The sequence below is a fragment of the Fringilla coelebs genome (genome assembly GCF_963513975.1).
Source record: "Fringilla coelebs genome assembly, chromosome: Z".
Lineage (NCBI taxonomy): Eukaryota > Metazoa > Chordata > Aves > Passeriformes > Fringillidae > Fringilla > Fringilla coelebs.
This window is the reverse complement of record NC_140031.1, coordinates 22,857,851-22,875,935: the sequence shown is the minus strand read 5'-3', so window position 1 is coordinate 22,875,935 and position 18,085 is coordinate 22,857,851. Positions and strand designations below refer to the sequence as shown.

Below are 18,085 nucleotides of genomic sequence, written 5' to 3'. Positions count from 1 at the left end.
ACGAATGCATTTTCCCGATAAGGCAGAGCGAGCCGTGGCACCGGCGCTGGCATCGGACTCCCGGCGCGAGACCGCTACCGACGAGCTGCGGCCGCGCGTCGCCCGCGGGCACCGGGGCGCCGCGTTCCCCCGATCCGCCCGCCCGCCCACCCCCGGCTGCGGAGATGCGGGGCACCGCTCCTCCTTCCCGCGGCGGCGGGCCCGCTCCTCGCCGTCACGCCTTCTTCTGCAGCGAGCGGGCGGGCATCGTCCTGGGGCGCGGCGGATCGGTCACTGACAGCGGGCGGCGGGAGGGGCCGCCGCCGTCGAGCCCGCGCTGTTCTGCGGCGGGGCCGTGGGCTCAGCCCCTCCGGTGGGACGGAGGGAGAGACCGATGGCCGCCTCAGGCGGTGCCCAGCTGCTCCGGCGCCACCGAGCTGCTGCCTGTGCCTGCTCGCATCCCCCGCCTCCGCCTCACACCTCCGCCACCGCCCGCTCGTCCCCTCGCGGCGGGCAGGCGCAGCCGCCGCGCGGAGCCTGCACCTCCGTCCTGCTCCTCCTTCCCGGGGAACGGCAAGGGAAAGGAAAGAAAAGGAAGGGAAAGGAAGGGAAGGGGCGAGAAGAGCGGAGTGGAGCCGCGCCCTGCCCTACAGCCCCGCGCCGCACGCGGCCACCGCGCTCCTGCCCGCGGCGGCACCTGCCCGCTCTGCCTCCATCCTCCGCCCGGGGAGCTTTAAATAGAACACGTCACCGCGCTCCCCTACGCACCGACGTCACGCCCCGCTCCCGGCGCTGACGTCACCGGGGTGCGGAGGATGATGTCAGAGTAGTCCACGCCGCCGGAAGCTCTTCTATAATAGGGAACGGCGGCGGGGGGAGAGCGGAGCGGGGAGGGCTCAGGGTGCTGGCGGCGCCCGGGCCGCCTCCTCCCGCCCCCGGCCCCTGCGGCGCCGTCTCCACGGCAACGCCGCGCCCGGCGGCTCGGCGGGGAGAGCCAGTGTCATGGAGTCACGGGCGAAGGCGGTGCGGAGCCCTCTCCGGAACGTGGCTACTGCAACTTCCCAGCCCTCCGCCTTGCCAAAACACAGGGCCGCGTCCCCATGCTCTGCAGACGCTCTGCAGACATTTAACACAGACAGCGTTACCGGAAAAACGAGGAAGAAACACGGCAGCCGTTCTAAAATTGTTCCCCCAAAACCGTACATTCCCGCACATCCACGCTAGTACTATCGAAAAGAAAGAGACAGCACTGTAGGCTGGATAGGACCTGCAGTATTAGTCTGGGTTCTTCAGTTGTGCCAGTTCAGTTCATGAAAACAGCGAGCTTCTAATCCATCACACTTGCCCAAGTGTCTTGCAGGGATATACCACATCTTGAGTTCTGCAAATACTTCCATTAACTCCCTGAGATTCCCTCAATTTGTAAACATTAGGTTTACCTACTCCCGTACACTGCCAGTGGCATTGGGATGCCCCAGGTGGAACATGCTCCTTGCTAGGATGTCTTTTAGTATTTTCATGGTATTTTCTGCTTAACTGAGGCTGTAGCTACCCCAGAGGCATACTAAACTACAATGAGCATAAAAGGAAGATATTGATACTATACTAGATACCAATCTCCACATAAAAATTGAAGAAGCCCAGAATATTACCAGTGTGTGTTACAGAATTGTAAAGCCTGATAAAACCAACCATGTTAGAACTGTTGCTTTAACAAAGGGTTGCTTGTCCTCTCATAGAACCTCTATCACTTGTGATCAAGTGTATCCCATGAAGAGGCTGGAATAAAAGACAGCTAAAGCATTCACCTAACAATCTGATTTTTGTGGAGTCAGGATGCACGTTTCCAAAACTTATTTTAACTTACAGGTTACATTTTACAGACTCTTGTTTCAACATTTTGACCTCTAAAAGTAATCAGCTATGGGAAAAGCAAGGATGATAAACTAAATATGAAGGCAAACCTCCCCCAATCACAATCATAGGAAACCCAGCATGAATCATTACTATGGGAGTAGCAGCAAGGCATACTGCCTCACGAGGCAGAAAAGAACAGCTTCCTCAGTTGCCCATTTCTCATTTCCCACACACCACCTCATAAGCTACAGTAAAGACACTGAGCTAAAAAAACTTTAGTCTGAGTGACAACAGTCTAAGGTTTGTTGTGTGCAATGCTCAGGACCAGCATAGTTATGATGAGGCTTCATTACTTCATTGGACTGCAATTGCTGTGGTTGGGCTTCACCTGCTAGCTCTGAAATATGAAGTCCTATGTATTTTCCACTAAAAATCAAACTATGTGTGCAGGCTTCTATTATAAAATGGAGGTACTCTCTGGTGTTGGGGTGGGGGGGAAGATGGAGATCCACAATTATTCCTTCTTCTATATGATTAGAGTGAAAAAGATCAAAATTAATGCCATTAGGCAAACATAAACAAGAAGTAGCTTATATGTACATATTCACTGATGTCAAGTAGCTAGGAGTCTATATTCATTAGCTTCTAAAAGTCTGAAATGACACTCTGCATGTCCTGCAGTAATGGCAGGTCAACAGCAAGGAAACTAAGGCTTTAGTTTCATATATGAGTAACTGTTGCATCAGTTTTGTTCTTTCAGCTCAAGCTCACACACTAATGCAAATGCTTTAGTATTTCATTATGTTCACAGTATTTTGTTTAGATATCACAAAGATTATTCCATCTGTCTCTCCCTTCCAACTTGTTCACATATTTGTCTTGCATGAAGTATACTTTTCTACAGCATGGGTACAAAACCAGAAATCCCCAAGAACGAGGATAAAAGAGAAAAATATAAAAACAGATAAATACACACTGAACCCTGGGGTGAAGAATAGTGTGTTCCCTTGAGAATCAGAGGTGTGAACAGAATCATGGACAAAGAAATGTGGACTATCAATAATGTCTTTATTGACTTTTGAAATAATGAGCTGTATGTTTCATGCCCTTCTATAAGTAATAAAATATGAGTACTGGGACAGATATATCCTGGGTAGGGGAACAGAACTGTAGGGACAAAGAAAGCTTTACTTCAAATAAATCTGATTTTTTTTTTCATTCTTAATTCTTCATTTAAACAATTTTTATTTATTATTACATTTAAGTGCAGAGAGTCCACCTAAATGATTACTTCTCTTCCATATTTATTGTTACATTGCTTCCAGTTCTGACATGTTTTTCTAATATTTAGGCTTTGTCTCAATTACACCCTTTTACGATCTTGATTAGTTTCCAGGTTGATTTTGTCAAGTTAACATTATTTGTCTTGTGGAAAAAGCCTCTGTTTTTACTTGCCAACCTTACTGAAATCCCTTTTCTGTGTTGCCATTCCCCAAATTAATATATGACACAAAAACATGGTGATCTATGTCAGCTATGGCAGAACTGTACATACAGATACAAAGTAAGCAAGCCGGGTGATTAATCAGAGATATTAACAGGAGAAATACACAATCATCTCATCTTGAAGACTGAAGTGTTATAAAATGGAGAATTTTAACAGTGATGACAAGACTTTTAGTTCTAAGTTAGTTGCTTTGGGATTTTTCCCCTGGTATTTTAGAACACTTCTTTGTCTAGAGCACTTTGATGGAGGCAGTCTTGAGCATGCCTGGAAATCATCAGCAGCTTAGTGGCTGTTCCTTCACAAAAATACCAAATAATGCCACAATCAAATAAGAGATGGATGGCTTCAGGCAAGGCAAAGCACAGGTGCAGGAGAGAGAGTCTTATTTTGCAGAGTTGAAGTAGCATACTCCTGGCGTGTATATTCTTTGCCAGCTATTGAGCTGCCAAACCCTGTTCTGACACCCTTGCCCAGGATGGCCAACCAGCTGGGGCAACACCTGTAAACTTGGCAGCAGTTACTGGTATCTCTGAAAGGAATGCTACTTTGAGTCTCTCAGTGGGATACCTGTAGATGGAAAAAAAAACCCAGATGGCTGTGCTGTCTGAATCTCAAGCTTGCTGTGTATCAACATGGCCACTGCTCAAAGTCCTGGAACAGCAGAAGTACAGAGCTGGAACATCAAGAAGCACTACAGAGGTCTGCATTTTGCCTGACTTTGCATGGTACCTGTTTTTTCTCTATGCAAAACCAGATCTGTACCACTTGATTGAACACTGGCTATGAGCTACCATTCCTATGGAAAAGACAGGGGAATCCCATTAAATTATATTACATAGTGAAAATATTTGAACTGCAATTGTTTGTTCAGGTCTAGTTGACACACTCAAAACAAAAGAATTCTAGCTGCAGCAAAACCAGAAACTGTTAAAGGGTTGTTTAGGGAACCTCAGAGCAATTATGTGAGAATAGAAAACTAAAAATTGGCTTGTTTGGTTTATGAAAGTAAAATCCAATATGACATATTATTATGTTCTCCAAATATTTTGGGTGAGGTTAATACAAGCAAGGGAGCAAAAAGAGCTATTAAATGGCAAAAGAATTAACAAGTGTAAGCCTTCCATAAATGTTTTTTTCTGGTACTCCAAAGGTTCTTGCTCTTCAAGAAGCTCATACCTTCAGGAGTAGCCTTCCTAAACAAGGATTGTGTGCAAAAGAAGAAATGACTGAAAAGTAATCACAGATGGCAGCCATGTCTGACTCCATCTGGGAAAAGGTAGAGGTAATTAAGGACATAGACATCTTTGCTACAGCAGCTCACAGCCTGCAGGTACTAGTTCCTCCATGGCTCAGGGCTGGGGTACTACCACTCCCTTACATCAGCTGTTTTGTTCTGTTTGTTTGTACTGTTTGTTCAATACCAGATCACTTTAAATTTTACAGTCCCTAAGGAAACCAAGGATGTTTATGCCTGTTGAAGGTGAGGGAGCCAGGACCTCACACTTGCCTCACTTCTCATGCATTGCTGCTATTTAGTGTCTCCTTCCTTCTCCTACTCCTTTATATCTTCTTCTTGCCCTCTTTTCTCCTGTCTAATAACAAATTTCCCTCCCCACACACATGATTCTTTCAGTGAGTGGGATCACTTCTCCATCATTCTTCCTTGCAGGATCTGCATTTAATATATAAGTGGAGAAAAGAGAGGAGGAGAGTAAATGTCAGCCTCTTCCCTGAGCCCAAGGTTTTTGACTACATTTTTATCAGTCTAGAATAAACTTCACTGCTGCATCAGATGGGCCTGGAGGGATTCTGGACCAATTTCACAACCACTGTTTTTTCTCCTGGAATAGATGAAGAAACGCAAGTGTTGCCTTACATTCAAGTAAATGTGGTACTCTCAAACTAAGACTAGATTTGATTTTGAAAGCAACTGTATGACATAATTCCCTGAGATGCCTTATGGTCCAATATTTCTAACTCTGCGCTGTTGCCAGTGAATGCTAATTTTCCAGCACCCACTTCCAACATTTCATTGTCTTGCCACCAGAAATGTATTGCACATCTCCTACACAGCTCTGTGGCAGTACACCCCTACTGGAATTTTTAAAAGATACTGATCCCTGATTCTTTTATATCTTACTTAGGTTTATCAGTGGCTGTTATTTCCTTCAGTGCTTTTTCTGGCCATACAGAAAATACAGTTTATGCCACTAGACTGATTAGGTCAACTTGTCATTTCTGTCTTTTTACACCAAGTTTACCTAGAGACATCACTTGGTTTTGTTTTTGCAGTTTCAGCTGAAGATTATTAAAATATTGTAAAATAGTCACTATAGTTTTTACATGTGAGTACTGAGAGAGTATGTATGAGAAGGAGGGAGGAGTGGGGGGGGAAAGCATTTTTAAGCCTTGAGGTTCCTAATGTTCAACATCTGTGCATTCCTTGCATATCATTTGAGAATAGCCAATTAAAAGAAGACACAACTTCACATAAATCTGCCCCTTTATCTGGCAGATGCAGGAATTCTGAATTGGGCAAGAGAATATGCAGGCTTGTAGCCAAACACAAGCTTTGCAGAGGCTTGATACTGCTCACCAAGTTGCTGGGGAGGAAACTGGAGGAGAAGGAGCAAGAGCTCTGTCCTGTGAAGTAGAATGTGAAGTGCTGCAGGGAAGAAGACACACTTGCAAATCACAAACTTTTTTCTTTTATTTTCACACTTTGTTGAAGTGTACCATTATACTGGTAAATTGAACTATACTGAAGTTACTGTTTTCAGTTTACCTCTTGTAGATTACTTGTGTTTTCTAAGATTTTGCTCTTCATGTGATAATACTTGAAATGTGATGGCCATACTGTGCAATTCTAACTCAGAAGGTGTGCATTTTCATTCCCTGGCCAAAAGTTAGCCATAATATTATTTTTTAGACACACATCATACAGTCACTCTCACAATATGAGAGTGACAGATAGAGTCAGCCCCAGTTAACATCTGATTTCTGATGTTTGCTGAGTAGCCGCTGCCATTGATATGCATTGTCAGTAGCACTCAATATAATTAGAATTCACATTTTGAAAGCCACTTATATATAGTTGGATAAAGGGGAAGTAATTAAAACCATGGCATACTACTTACCTAAAGGTGTAGAGTTAAGGCTTCCATGGCAACCTTAACTCTGCATTTCCTGCCTTTAGTGATTTCAAAAGCTCAGCTTCACTCTTCCTTTAATATAGTATTTCACACTGAATACTTTCACCAATGAGAAACCTGACATTTCTAGGACTCCTAATGCTAACCCAGTTTGCACAGCAACAACTATAAATTATTCAGAAGAAACTGCACTAATACATAGTGCACAACAAAGACTGAACTTGCCTTAAGTTGGTGTAATGTATTATGGATATGTGGGAGCCTCTCCATAGAAAAGGTGATGGCAACTTCCCTTTGGATCTCTGTTTCATTGCCTCTGTGACACTGGCTGAAGAACTATCTGGCCTGAAAAACACTATATTAAAACTGAAGATGAGAAGGAATATGCCTGCAAGCATAAAATTAGAAAAATGTTTTAATTACAACTAATGAAAAAACATTAGCAAGTACACCTGGAAAACTGGGGGTGTGATAGTGAATAGAAGCAACACTATGGATTACTGTTTAAAATTGTTCCAGTTTTGAACTTCTAACTTTTCCTTAGACTTCTGTAATTTGTTTCAGGAAGTGTGTGTGGCACAGATATATCTCTTGGCTACCTGCATTTTAACAGGTCAACTTTTATGGCTTAACATAAATGCTATTGGCTTGAGAGATAGGCCCTTCATTTTCAGAGACAAAGCACATAGGACCAGCACTTTGCTTAAATGGTTATTAAAAACTGTGTCTTCAGTTATTCCTATTATAGGGCTTCATAGAAAAGTTTTGAAGGAAACATCTATTTGCATCATATTGCAAAGTTTAAGGCAATCCTTGTTCTTGTTAACAAAAATGTTCTGATTTCTTGAGTAAAACTCTTAAACATGAGTATATTTCATTTGAAAGCTTTTATGGTACAGGAAAATGTTACTCATTCATCCATGTTTATAAGTATCTGAAGAATGTCAAGACAATTGATTCAGGCTTTTCTCAGTGGTGCTATGCAATAGAACAAGAGGCAATGGGCAGACACTGATGCACAGGAAGTTCCACCTGAACATGAGGAAGAACTTCTTAACTGTGCAGGTGACCATGCACGGGAACAGATTGCCCAGAGAGGGTGTGGGGTGTCCCTCACCGGAAATATTCAAGCACTATCCAGATACAATCCTGTGAAATGTGTTCTGGGACAACTCTGCGGGAGCAGGGAGGTTGGACCACATGACCCACTGTGGCTCCTCCAGGCCTGACCCATTCTGTGTTGCTGCCGAATGTATTTGAAATTTGGCAAATTTCAGAATAGCTTTTGTGTAAGTAGGCATGTAATACTCAGAATATGAATAACATTAACAATCTGCCCTGTGGGGTTAAGATTAAAATTAAGGAACTTCTTAGTTGATAGGTACATATCTTTGACAACAAAACCATTATATTAAGGTTTTTTTTCCTATAAAATGCCTTCATCATTTACAGCCAAATGATGGAATTTAGGTCTTACACATGAAGAAGCTCATGAATCAAATAAAACTGGGCATTCAAATGCATTTTCCACAAACAACCAAAACCAGAGGTAAAAACCTGAAAGACACAGTAAAGAAATATAATACAAGAGAATTTATGTTGGCCACCAACAGCTAGCTCTTTCACCCTTCTCAGCCTCTGGCATTACATTCAGAAGATGTTTGGAAAACAGGTAGGTATATTTTATTTACTAATCCACAGCAGAACCTTTGCAATTTGTTCAAGTCCCAGTATGCTGAGAACTCATAAATTCTAAGTGCATGCTTAAATGTATCAATTTTTAAACAAATATAAAATAGAAATAATACTGACTTTATTAAATGTTTAATTCAGTAGAGAAAAAAAATTGTATCTGTCTATCTGGCAGTTTGGGGATGTTACTATATGCATGAAGATAAGTTTATGGATATTGCCTCCAGATCCATTAACCTTAAATCAATTTCTCTCAACTACATCTAAAAACTGGGCAACAGTGGATTATGTACTCTGGATTATCAGAGTAGCAACGACAAAATTCTTATTACAATCTTAACCCTCAGAAACTGACATATCAGGCAGGTCCCTCAAAAACTTAACTGACTAGTTTAGGGCATGAAGAACATGAATATCCTCCTAAGGGTACAATGGGCTAATACAAAACAAAAAAAACCAACCAGTTTTCTAGAGTTGTGCAGAATAAATTTGCTTTATCCACTGTTTTCAATCAAAATTCATGACCCTGTGTTTTAAGACATGTCTCTTTTTATGAAAGAGAGAAAAGATTAAAATTTAGGAAAAATTAGACCTTCCTTTAAAATGCTTGTATTTAAAGGAGTGCAATTAAAAAATTTACAGAAACAAAGATTGAAGTAGTAAAATTACTAGCAATTACTCATTAAGCTAACCAGAGCAGAGCATTAACCATGTATCATAACACCTTAACTCTCGTTAAATGCATGTAGTACATTTTAAATTGTAATCTAAATGGTGTACTACAAAATATTCGTCCAAAGAAGATACAGGGATAATTCATACATAAACACGCCAAATGAAGATATAAGTACATATTTTGCTATAAATCATTATTATAGATTTATGAAATCTGTATGTTATCTGGATTTTACAATTCAAAGTTGGAATTAATATATTTAACTGACATGTTTGCAGAGTTACTTTACATTTTCATTTGGGGCCTATGATATTAATTACATTTAATAAATTCTATATTGTATATTATGTGATACCTATATGCATATAAAATTAGCATACTATGTAATAAGTACTTTAAAAGCATACATAAGCATCACTGAATCTCATCACTGAATCTGGCTGAAGGTTGGACATCAGAACAAGAATGCTGCACAGTAGGGAAAAAATACTGCATTTGTGTAATTAATTATGAATTTTTCATTCAGTATTTACTTGCTAAACTTTTGAATCTTACTTTATATGCCTTTATACCTTTTAATATTGTTTTCTAATGGACATCTAATTTATGTTCTTTGTATTATTATTAAAATCTTGTATTGTTTTCCTGGGGAAAGCTGCTTTTTCCCAGGTACAGAAAATTTGTTTTAAACCTAATTCTCTGCTTTGGCTTCAATCCCAGAGTATCCTGATTTCTAAATGAAATCCAAAACATTTCATGACTAAGAAGCTTCAATCTTCACAGTGGATCCTGCACTGTATTAATCCCTGTTATACCATTTATTTCATTGTAGCTACATTTTTTTATTTTAATATATGTGCTATGTTTGGTCTCAGTACCAAGTATGAAAAAAGGATACTTAGAATGAAGCTCCGTGTTGACACAACAGACCTGGTCCCAGACACTAACAACATCATAAATGATCACATATTACAGGTGGTTTTGAAATGAAAAAAAAAAAAGTTAAATAAATAGGTAGGGGCAGAGTATGCAAATACATATTTTTCATCACTCTGAAAGAGTGCAGTAGTAGGTGGCCTTTAATAAGGCTGTTTGCTATGGTAAAGCTCATTCTAACCACACACCTGTCTGAACTCCCATAGGCCTTCTGAGGTACTAAGAGGCAAAGAAATGTCTGTAGATGTTTCAAAGATTAAACAAAGGTTTCCATAGAGGAATTGACTTTTATTCTTAATTTTTGCCTTCTTGAACTACTGACAATTGAATGCTTTGACCAAACTTTCCATCACTATTTACCTTCAGAGACTAACTAGCTGGAGCACTTCAGCTCCAAAAGCTTCAGAAAATTGCAAAAAAGCACTAAATAGGGACTTTTATGTTGCATAATGGTTTTCTTTCTAAGAGGGAGATTGCAGATGGCTCATCAGAGATCTCTTTGTCAATTACTTCTGGAAACCACTCTCTTTCCTGCATATCAGAACTAAGTATAGTTTTTAGTTTATAGAGGCTGACTTTAGACTCTTGCTTCTATTACAGATCATAAATTTCCTTCATTGATCGCTCCGTTTCATGGCTGTCATTCAAATAAATTAGTTTTACAAACAGTTCTTTGACAATAAATATACTATTTTTATTCTAATGCAAGCATCTTTTGACACAGAAACACAAGACTAGTCCTAACGCCATTCTGTTTGGGGGAAATCGGTTGGAATCACTAGTGCAAGTTCTCCAATTCTTTGTTGTATGGTTGTTCGGTTGAGTATCTGTAGACCACCAGTCCGATTCCTGACTAAAACTAGAAGTAAGGCTTTATATGTCTTTTCTAACAGAAGAGTATCTGTAAACTGTCTGAGATCACAGTCAGGGTCAGGAAGAACGACAGCACACATTGAAAAAATAGAACAGCTCTCAGCACATCAAAGCAGAGAGATTTGTCTCAGAAGGCTGTTAGCAATTTGTAAAATGTCAGGTTATTTCAGGTGCCTCACTGAAATGTGCAGCTAGGTTGACAAGTGAATGCAGGCAAGACATGGGAAAAAAAAATCCTTAAGACTTAACAATCTGTGCCAAAAAAAAAAAAAAGTTATTTAGTATCTCAATTGATGCAAACACAAAACCAGAGTGCCTTATGCCAAGGAGCAGAGGAAAGGAAACCAGGAAAATACATAGCAACACAAGTTACTTCAATCAGTAAAGGCATTCCTAAATATTTTTTTAAATTTTCTTTCCTTTCTCTTTTTCATTTTTGCTGTATAAATAGATGTTGATTTTTAATACCTTGCTCTAAAAACTGCCTGCTGCCAAGTATATCTATTGTGTTAGGTTAGATTTATCGTAGACCCCATGGCAAATGTGAGAAACCTAGGAGCACGACTAGTTTTGGTTAATGGATAGATTATGGCAAGAAAAGCAGTCAAACAATCTGGAGAACACCGTTTGAATGTGGCACATGGGGAACTGCAGCTATAAGTAGTTGTATCACAGACTTCTAACAGTTAAGACACAAGTTTCTGTCTTGAGCAGGAAAGAAAGTTAAGTCTTCATTCCAAACAAACAACACAGAAAGATTGTCATTGTTTAATTCTGTCTCTCAACCAGCATTACACAGCCTCCTTCTTACTTCTCCACTAGAAGGATCTGTGACAGAATCAGAAGGGTAAAATTTAGAAAACATGGCTTGAGATACAGACAGTTTAATAGAAAAAGCAAAAGCTGTGCATGCAAGCAAAGCAAAATAAGGAATTTATTCGCCACTTCCCATGGACAGGCAGGTGCTCAGCCAGGAGAGCTGGACCCCATCACAAGTCACGATTACTCAGGAAGACTAACAGTATAATTCTAAATGCCCCCTCTTCTTCCTTCTTCCTCCCAGTTTATATATTGGGCATGATGTCACATGGACTGGAATATCCCTTTGGTCATTTTGGGTCACTGTCCAGCTGTGTCTCATCCCAGCTTCCCAAGCAGCCCCAGTCCGCTCATCAGAATAAAAAGTTCTTATGGGAAATTTCTTTGTGGCTGAACTTTGCTTTACATCGTCACTCCAAGTATGCCACTAGGATTTGTCTCTCATAAATGCAATGCTAACCACAAACAGATCCTTATATGAAGATCCCATGTCATAGCCAAGACAATAAAGTCTCTTCACAGCCCAAACTTTCCCTTTCCAGTTCCATTTGCAGTCCCACTTCACTAGGCCCCTGTGTTTTGCCGCTTTCTTATCTGTTAAGTCTATCTCCAAGTGGACAGAACCTTAAACCATAACAACCCCAGCTGTGGCCCGCTCTCAGCTGAGCAAGCACTCAGGTAAGAATTTTGAAGCTGACCAAGCTTTCAACTTACCTCTTTCCTCTCAAACGTGGGAGCTTCAGCAGTGTGTCTATGCATGCACAAACTCCCCGTTTCAGTACCTGCTCATGCCAAGAGCTCACTTACGGTTAGCGTACTCCCCAAGAAGGAATCAGATTAAAGGGGACATCGAGGTGCTGGAGTGTGTCAAGTGATGGGCAACAAGGCCGATGGAAGTACTAGAAAATGTGTCATAAGAGGAACAGCCAAGGGAGCTGGGTTTGTTTAGTCTTAAGAAGAGCAGGCTCAGGGGGCACCTTATTGCTCCTACAGCTCCCTACAAGGAAGGTGCCAGGTGGGAGCTGGTCTCTCCTACGGTGCCTGCAGGATTACAGGAAACTGACTTAAATTGAACCAGGGAACCTTCAGATTATGTATTAATCATTTTTTTCTCTATTATTAGGGTGGTTAAACATTGGAATAGATTGCCTAAGGACGTGAGTCACCTTGAGAAGTTCTTGAGGTGTTTGGATCTGGTGCTGGGTGATAGTTCAGTGGTTTAGGGATTACAGTTGGTAGCGCTGGGTAGGGAGTTGATGGACTGCATGTATCTTAAGTCTCTTCCAACACTGATGATTCTATGATTTTGCTTCTGATATCCTTCAGGGAGCAAGCACTTCAATAAATTCGTAACTCCAGATTAATCCTAGCACGCCTATAATCCATGTTGGCCAAATCCTAGTATTTAGCTAAATACAATAGTTCGGACACGCTTCTGAACAGTAGCCCAATAACAGTCTGCCAGTAATTATAGAAAGCAAACCAGATGTACCGTGGTGTCACCCTCGGGCCCGGCCGGACCGGGTGCCGGCGGAGCGCTGTGACTGTCGCCACCGCCTCCCACCCGCCCCTCACGGAGGCGGCGAGAGCGCCCGCCCCGCGCCCGAAGCCGCCCCGCGCATGCGTCCCGCCGCGCCGCCAGGGGGCGTGCGCGCCGGGAGGAGGCTGCGAAGTGGCGCCGGAACTGACGGAAGAGCGCTTCCTGCGGCGGCCCGGCCCTTTCCTGCAGCTTGTCTGCATCCGGGGACGGGACCGCGCTCAGCTGCGGGAGCTGCTCTCCGCTGCCCGCCCCGCGCCCTGGTACCGCAGGCCCGCCCCGCGCACTGATACCGCAGGCCCGCCCCGCCTGCCTCCGCTCAGGCCCTGCGTGAGTGTCCTGTAGGGGTCCCGCGTGCACATGGCAGGGAGCGGCGTCGGGGTACCGGGCTCTCGCCCCGGCGGTGGCGGTGGGCCCGGACGGCTCTGCCGGCACGGGGGCTCCGGGCTGGGCGCTGGCGGGCTTCCGTGCGCACGGGCTTACCTGCACGGTTCACTCGTGTGGCTCTGTGGGGAATTCTTGCTTGTTTGGAAACACTGACCAAAGGCACAAAGGTACCTGAACTGTAAGTTAGGAAGCTTGTTTAGGAGAGCCTGGCAATTCCTGGCGAAGTAACCAGTGCTGACGGTCCCGGTAAAGGTATTTGTCGCTGTTGTGAGACAGCGGTGTTGCTGCATTGGTTGGGTTGGAGAAGGTTACTCCTCCATTGCTTGTCTGCTTGGTGTTTACAGCTTCAAAGGCTAAACCGAGCATGTGTTTCTTCTGCGCTTAACTCTTGAATTCTCATTCCTCGTTCTGTTACTAGCTAATTGTATCCATAAACTGCTTATGTCTACGGTGTGCTGTGGAGAGTGCCTGGTCTGCTCACAGGGGGATGGGGCATGTGAACAATTGTTCTGTCTGCTAGAAATGGAAGAGTTTGGATGGCACATAAATACTTATTCAGACTAAATGTCAAGTGACTTACTTGTTGCGCAACATGGTGTCATTTCTTCGGCAGAACTGAAAGTGAACATCCAAATAGTAACTCCCATAATGCATAATGCTTCCCCTCACCCACCCCATCAGTGGGGGGTGGGGGGGGAGGAGGGAAGGAAGAACTCTTAATAGCTTTCTCTTAGAGCTAGTGCAGCAATGGATACATTTTTTTCTGTTCACTAATGTGGGTTGTTATCACAGGAAATAAGGAGCAAAGCCAAATCCAACCATATAAACTCCTCATTATAAATTTTCTTATGCTTTGTCCTAATGCTGTCCACAGTGACAGTCAAAACCATCTGGGTAGTTGTGCCACAATCAATTTTTAGTTGAAAAGATAGTAAACCTATATTTTTCTAAGACAGAGTCTGTTCAGTGAAATAATACTATATATGTACGATAAACCATGATTAGATTAGTTGCAATTGGTGTCATCATTTGTCTGCTTTTTTACATGTCATGTTGTGAAAAGATACTAAACTTCATGACATAACTTGGTAGTTCATGATTAGCTGCATCATCATGCTCTTATGATGTACTCTAGGGTTTCTTTCCATATATTGTGAACCTCATTGTGGAATGTTTCCAATATGAAACAAATTCCACGGTTATATGTTACTTTTCCCTGAGATGAAAACTGTTATATCTTATGACATGTAGTTTTTTTAAAAAGTGAACTTAAAATTGAGAGGGTCATATAAAAAATCAAAAATTAAAATTCACTTTTAGACATAAATAAAGTAAGCAGCAATTATGAAACTTCAGAGTTTGCAGTATTTTTGTTTAGTGTCTTATAATGAAAGTAAATCCTGTGATCACCATTCTCTTAAGCAATTCCTGGAAGTCTATTCTAGCTTACTTGAATTTTTAAACCAAGAGCTTAAAAGGTAACTGGTATTTATTTTTGCTTGATTTAAATTTCTTTTTCTTTTTTCTTTCTTTCTTTTCTTTCTTTTTTTTTTTTTTTTTTTAGATAAAAGGATACATGTTCACTTCAAGTAGAAAGGAGCATGTTCCCAAATTCGTCCAACTTGGGTCGTCCACCCTTCCCTCCAAAATATCAACAACAGAGTACTTTCTTCACTAAACTTCCTCTAAATGTGCCTCCTACTCTTCTTCCTCACCAGCAAATTGTTGTTCCTCAGTTTCATCTTCACAGTGCAGTGTGAGTACAGTAAGATTTGGTAGCATGGGTTGGGTCTGAAAGAAATATTTCACTGTTTATAACACTGAACTGCCCTGAACTTCACAAAATGTGAACATGTCATGCGTATAAAAAGAGCTATATAATTTGTCTTATGGACCTGCGAATCTAAATGCCTACCTGTGATGCAAAATGCATGAGATGTAATGGCACTGATTGGAGTTGTTAATCCATAGTTCAGTTTTGAAGCTCTTCAATTGTATTTGTTTACTGGGGAGAACAGGGAGGTGATGAGAAGGGGAGGAAACGTTTATTCTAGGGTTTATATTTGAAGACACTGTAGTGTTGTTTAGGCTTTTGAATTTAATAGTTCCTTAAGTGAATTTGTTTGCTAATCCCTTCTTACACATGCGCTGTCAAGAATGAACATTTTCTGGTTTTGATGAAATACCTATTATAAACTGAAAGATATCTTCAAGTTGAATAGAAAAGAAAGATGTATTTCTTCTAAAAAAAACCCAAGTGACAGGACTTGTAGAATTTAGTATTCAGTTAACAAACTTCCAATCCATAAAAAGTATCTTGGTTATCTTACGAATTATTGTTTTGGACTGTAGTCTTTCTAGAGCTCTTTTGAGTGGGAGCATTGAAGCTACTCCAGCTGCTACTCCAGTTGTTACACTGCAACCAGTGACTTACGGAAGTGTCAGTCCAGTGTCTACATCGGATGCCCTGACGTCATTTCAAGGAAGAAAGTAAGTTCTTTGTGCATGTGTGACTAATACTGGTTGTAGTGTACTCATTGTGAAGCTCATCTGATGCCAATTTCTTATGCAGTTTGAGTTACGTTAGAAATTGCAATACTGAATACTTTTTTCTTTTTGATGGAAACAGGCCATGTATTGGCTCTTTAAAGCATTTTACCTGATTGAGAATCTTAGTACTAAGAAGTGACTTCCTCTACCTAGTTTTTCTCTTCCAGCATCTGTAGCCTTGCAGAAGTGATTTAAGTGATTTATTGTAATGCTGCAGTAAGTTGTGGTCTGTGTGGGCTTGACTTAGGGCTGGTTTGTGTCAATGAATGTTCTTTTCCTGCTAATTTGTCAAAATAAAAATAAGAGCACATGCTCAAGGTTTTATGGGAATTGTCTTGTTTTCCTGATAACACATTATGTGTTTTTCCTAATTTTCTTAACTATGTGATGTATTATTTTTTTATTACAGGGTGTTAAATACAAGCATGTCTAAGTTCTTTTATTTTAAAGACGATTTTATGGAAACCTAGTTTTGTATGTTGTATTTTTTAAATTAACTTGAATTTACTACTTTTCTTATTTTAGTTACCACAGAAAGGGAAATTTTGCATAAATGTAGGGTTTAATTTTCTTTTAATACTTTGGAAAAAATCCAGTTATCTTTATTAGTTCACTTATACTAGTCAATACATGTTTCTAGTAATTGTGGGAATCAGCTGATTGGAAGGAGGTTCTTTGTAGTATGTCTTCAGTACTATCTCCTGAATGATATTTCTCTACCAAATCTAACATGAAAAAATGAGCACAATTAGATATGTGCTGTTAAGTTATAGCTGAGTGTGTAATTATTCCGTGGACTAAGGAAGCTCCAGGTTTCATGCTGCATGCATCTTTTTTTCTTGAGCAGTCTGTTCTATGACAAACTATGCTATGTTGGGAGATTTGTAGTCAGCTTAAACAAACTCGTCATTTGGGTTTCAGTTGGTTAAGTGCAGACTCTTACCTTAAAGACTTGCATCAATCCAATTCTCGCGTAGTTTCATTTCTGTGATTTTATGTTCTCTTTTCCCATTCCAGGTTTGTTTCACATAGTACCTAGGATGGGCACGCTGGTTCTATAGCATACTTGGGCTTAGTGAAGTAGTTATGTCATTGTGTTAGTATTTGAACTTTGTAGAAACTGTCTTTTAATCATAAGTTGGAGCTTGTGAATTAGAGGAGTTACACAGTGTCTCTCTCTAGGAGACAATGTCAACAGAGTGTTCGAGATGATGCCAAACGGCAGCGGATTCATTCACATGATTCTGATACAGCTGTAGTTAACCAAGCAGTGCCTTTGCCAAAAGAACATAGACGCTCCTTCCCAGCATCAGTTTCAGTTCAGTCTCCAGTGTTGCGTGCAAGTGGCTCACCAGCCTTAATTGGATGTGTACCTCCTTTGCAAGATACTTTGTTTCCAGATCCTTCAGAAACCAGCCTCCCTGTTGCCACTGACGAGGTAATGGCTTTCTGTGCCTGTGCTTTACTTCTGTCTTCCAAGTATGCAGAATCTAGAGGTGCTGTAGGAGACCACAAACATTTCTGCCAGGGTTTTTGACAGTATCATGGGATATCTATTAGTAAGCTGCCATTAGAAGGAGTATCAATAAGTGTAGCTGCCACTGTTGTTCTGTATCACCTCCTTGTCTGTGGCTGGGTTTGAAGCAATTTTATGGTGGCAGGGGAAGTCAGTATTGTTTCCGTGTAAAACCCCACCGTGGTAGTCTGAGAGAAGCCCATTCTGAATAAATGCAGTATTTGGCCTGAAAAGATGTTTGCTACCTCTCTTCAAGAAAGCATAAAAGTTACTGTCATAGCTGTTCTGGAATATAGGGGAGAATGGAGTGGAGTTCAGAACTGTTTCTTGTTCTGCACACGCATGAACGAAGGGTTTTGGGTTTTTTAGTGTAAATATGCCTGCTGATTATAGAATGTAACAGTGCTGGGAAGGGAAAACAGTTGCTACCTCTTTCCAACTAAGATCTGACTTCTTAATTAGTTTATGTGGGATAAAAAAGAAAGCTAATTTAAATCAAGTTTTTTAATGATATTTTTCTCCCTATTACTGGTGGGCTAAGTGCTGATATTAAAGTCAGCAGAAGATGTCTCTGGTCATTCATTACTTACTCCCTGAATACTGC

The 18,085-nt window shown here is 41.3% G+C and overlaps 1 protein-coding gene across 3 annotated transcripts in view; it reads left to right on the top strand.

The window, feature by feature from the left end:
* The first annotated feature begins 13,219 nt into the window (after positions 1-13,219).
* TENT2 (terminal nucleotidyltransferase 2) overlaps positions 13,220-18,085 on the top strand; it is a 45,236-nt gene continuing 40,370 nt past the window's right edge. For 2 of the 3 annotated variants that reach the window (XM_084224995.1, XM_084224997.1), the window contains exons 1-4: positions 13,220-13,358; positions 14,980-15,171; positions 15,768-15,905; positions 17,148-17,403. In XM_084224995.1, coding sequence (XP_084081121.1) covers positions 15,017-15,171; positions 15,768-15,905; positions 17,148-17,403 — 549 coding nt within the window. In that variant the 5' untranslated portion in view covers positions 13,220-13,358; positions 14,980-15,016. Of the gene's footprint in view, positions 13,365-14,979; positions 15,172-15,767; positions 15,906-17,147; positions 17,404-18,085 lie in introns of all 3 variants that reach the window. The other variant, XM_084224996.1, reaches the window with a different exon arrangement.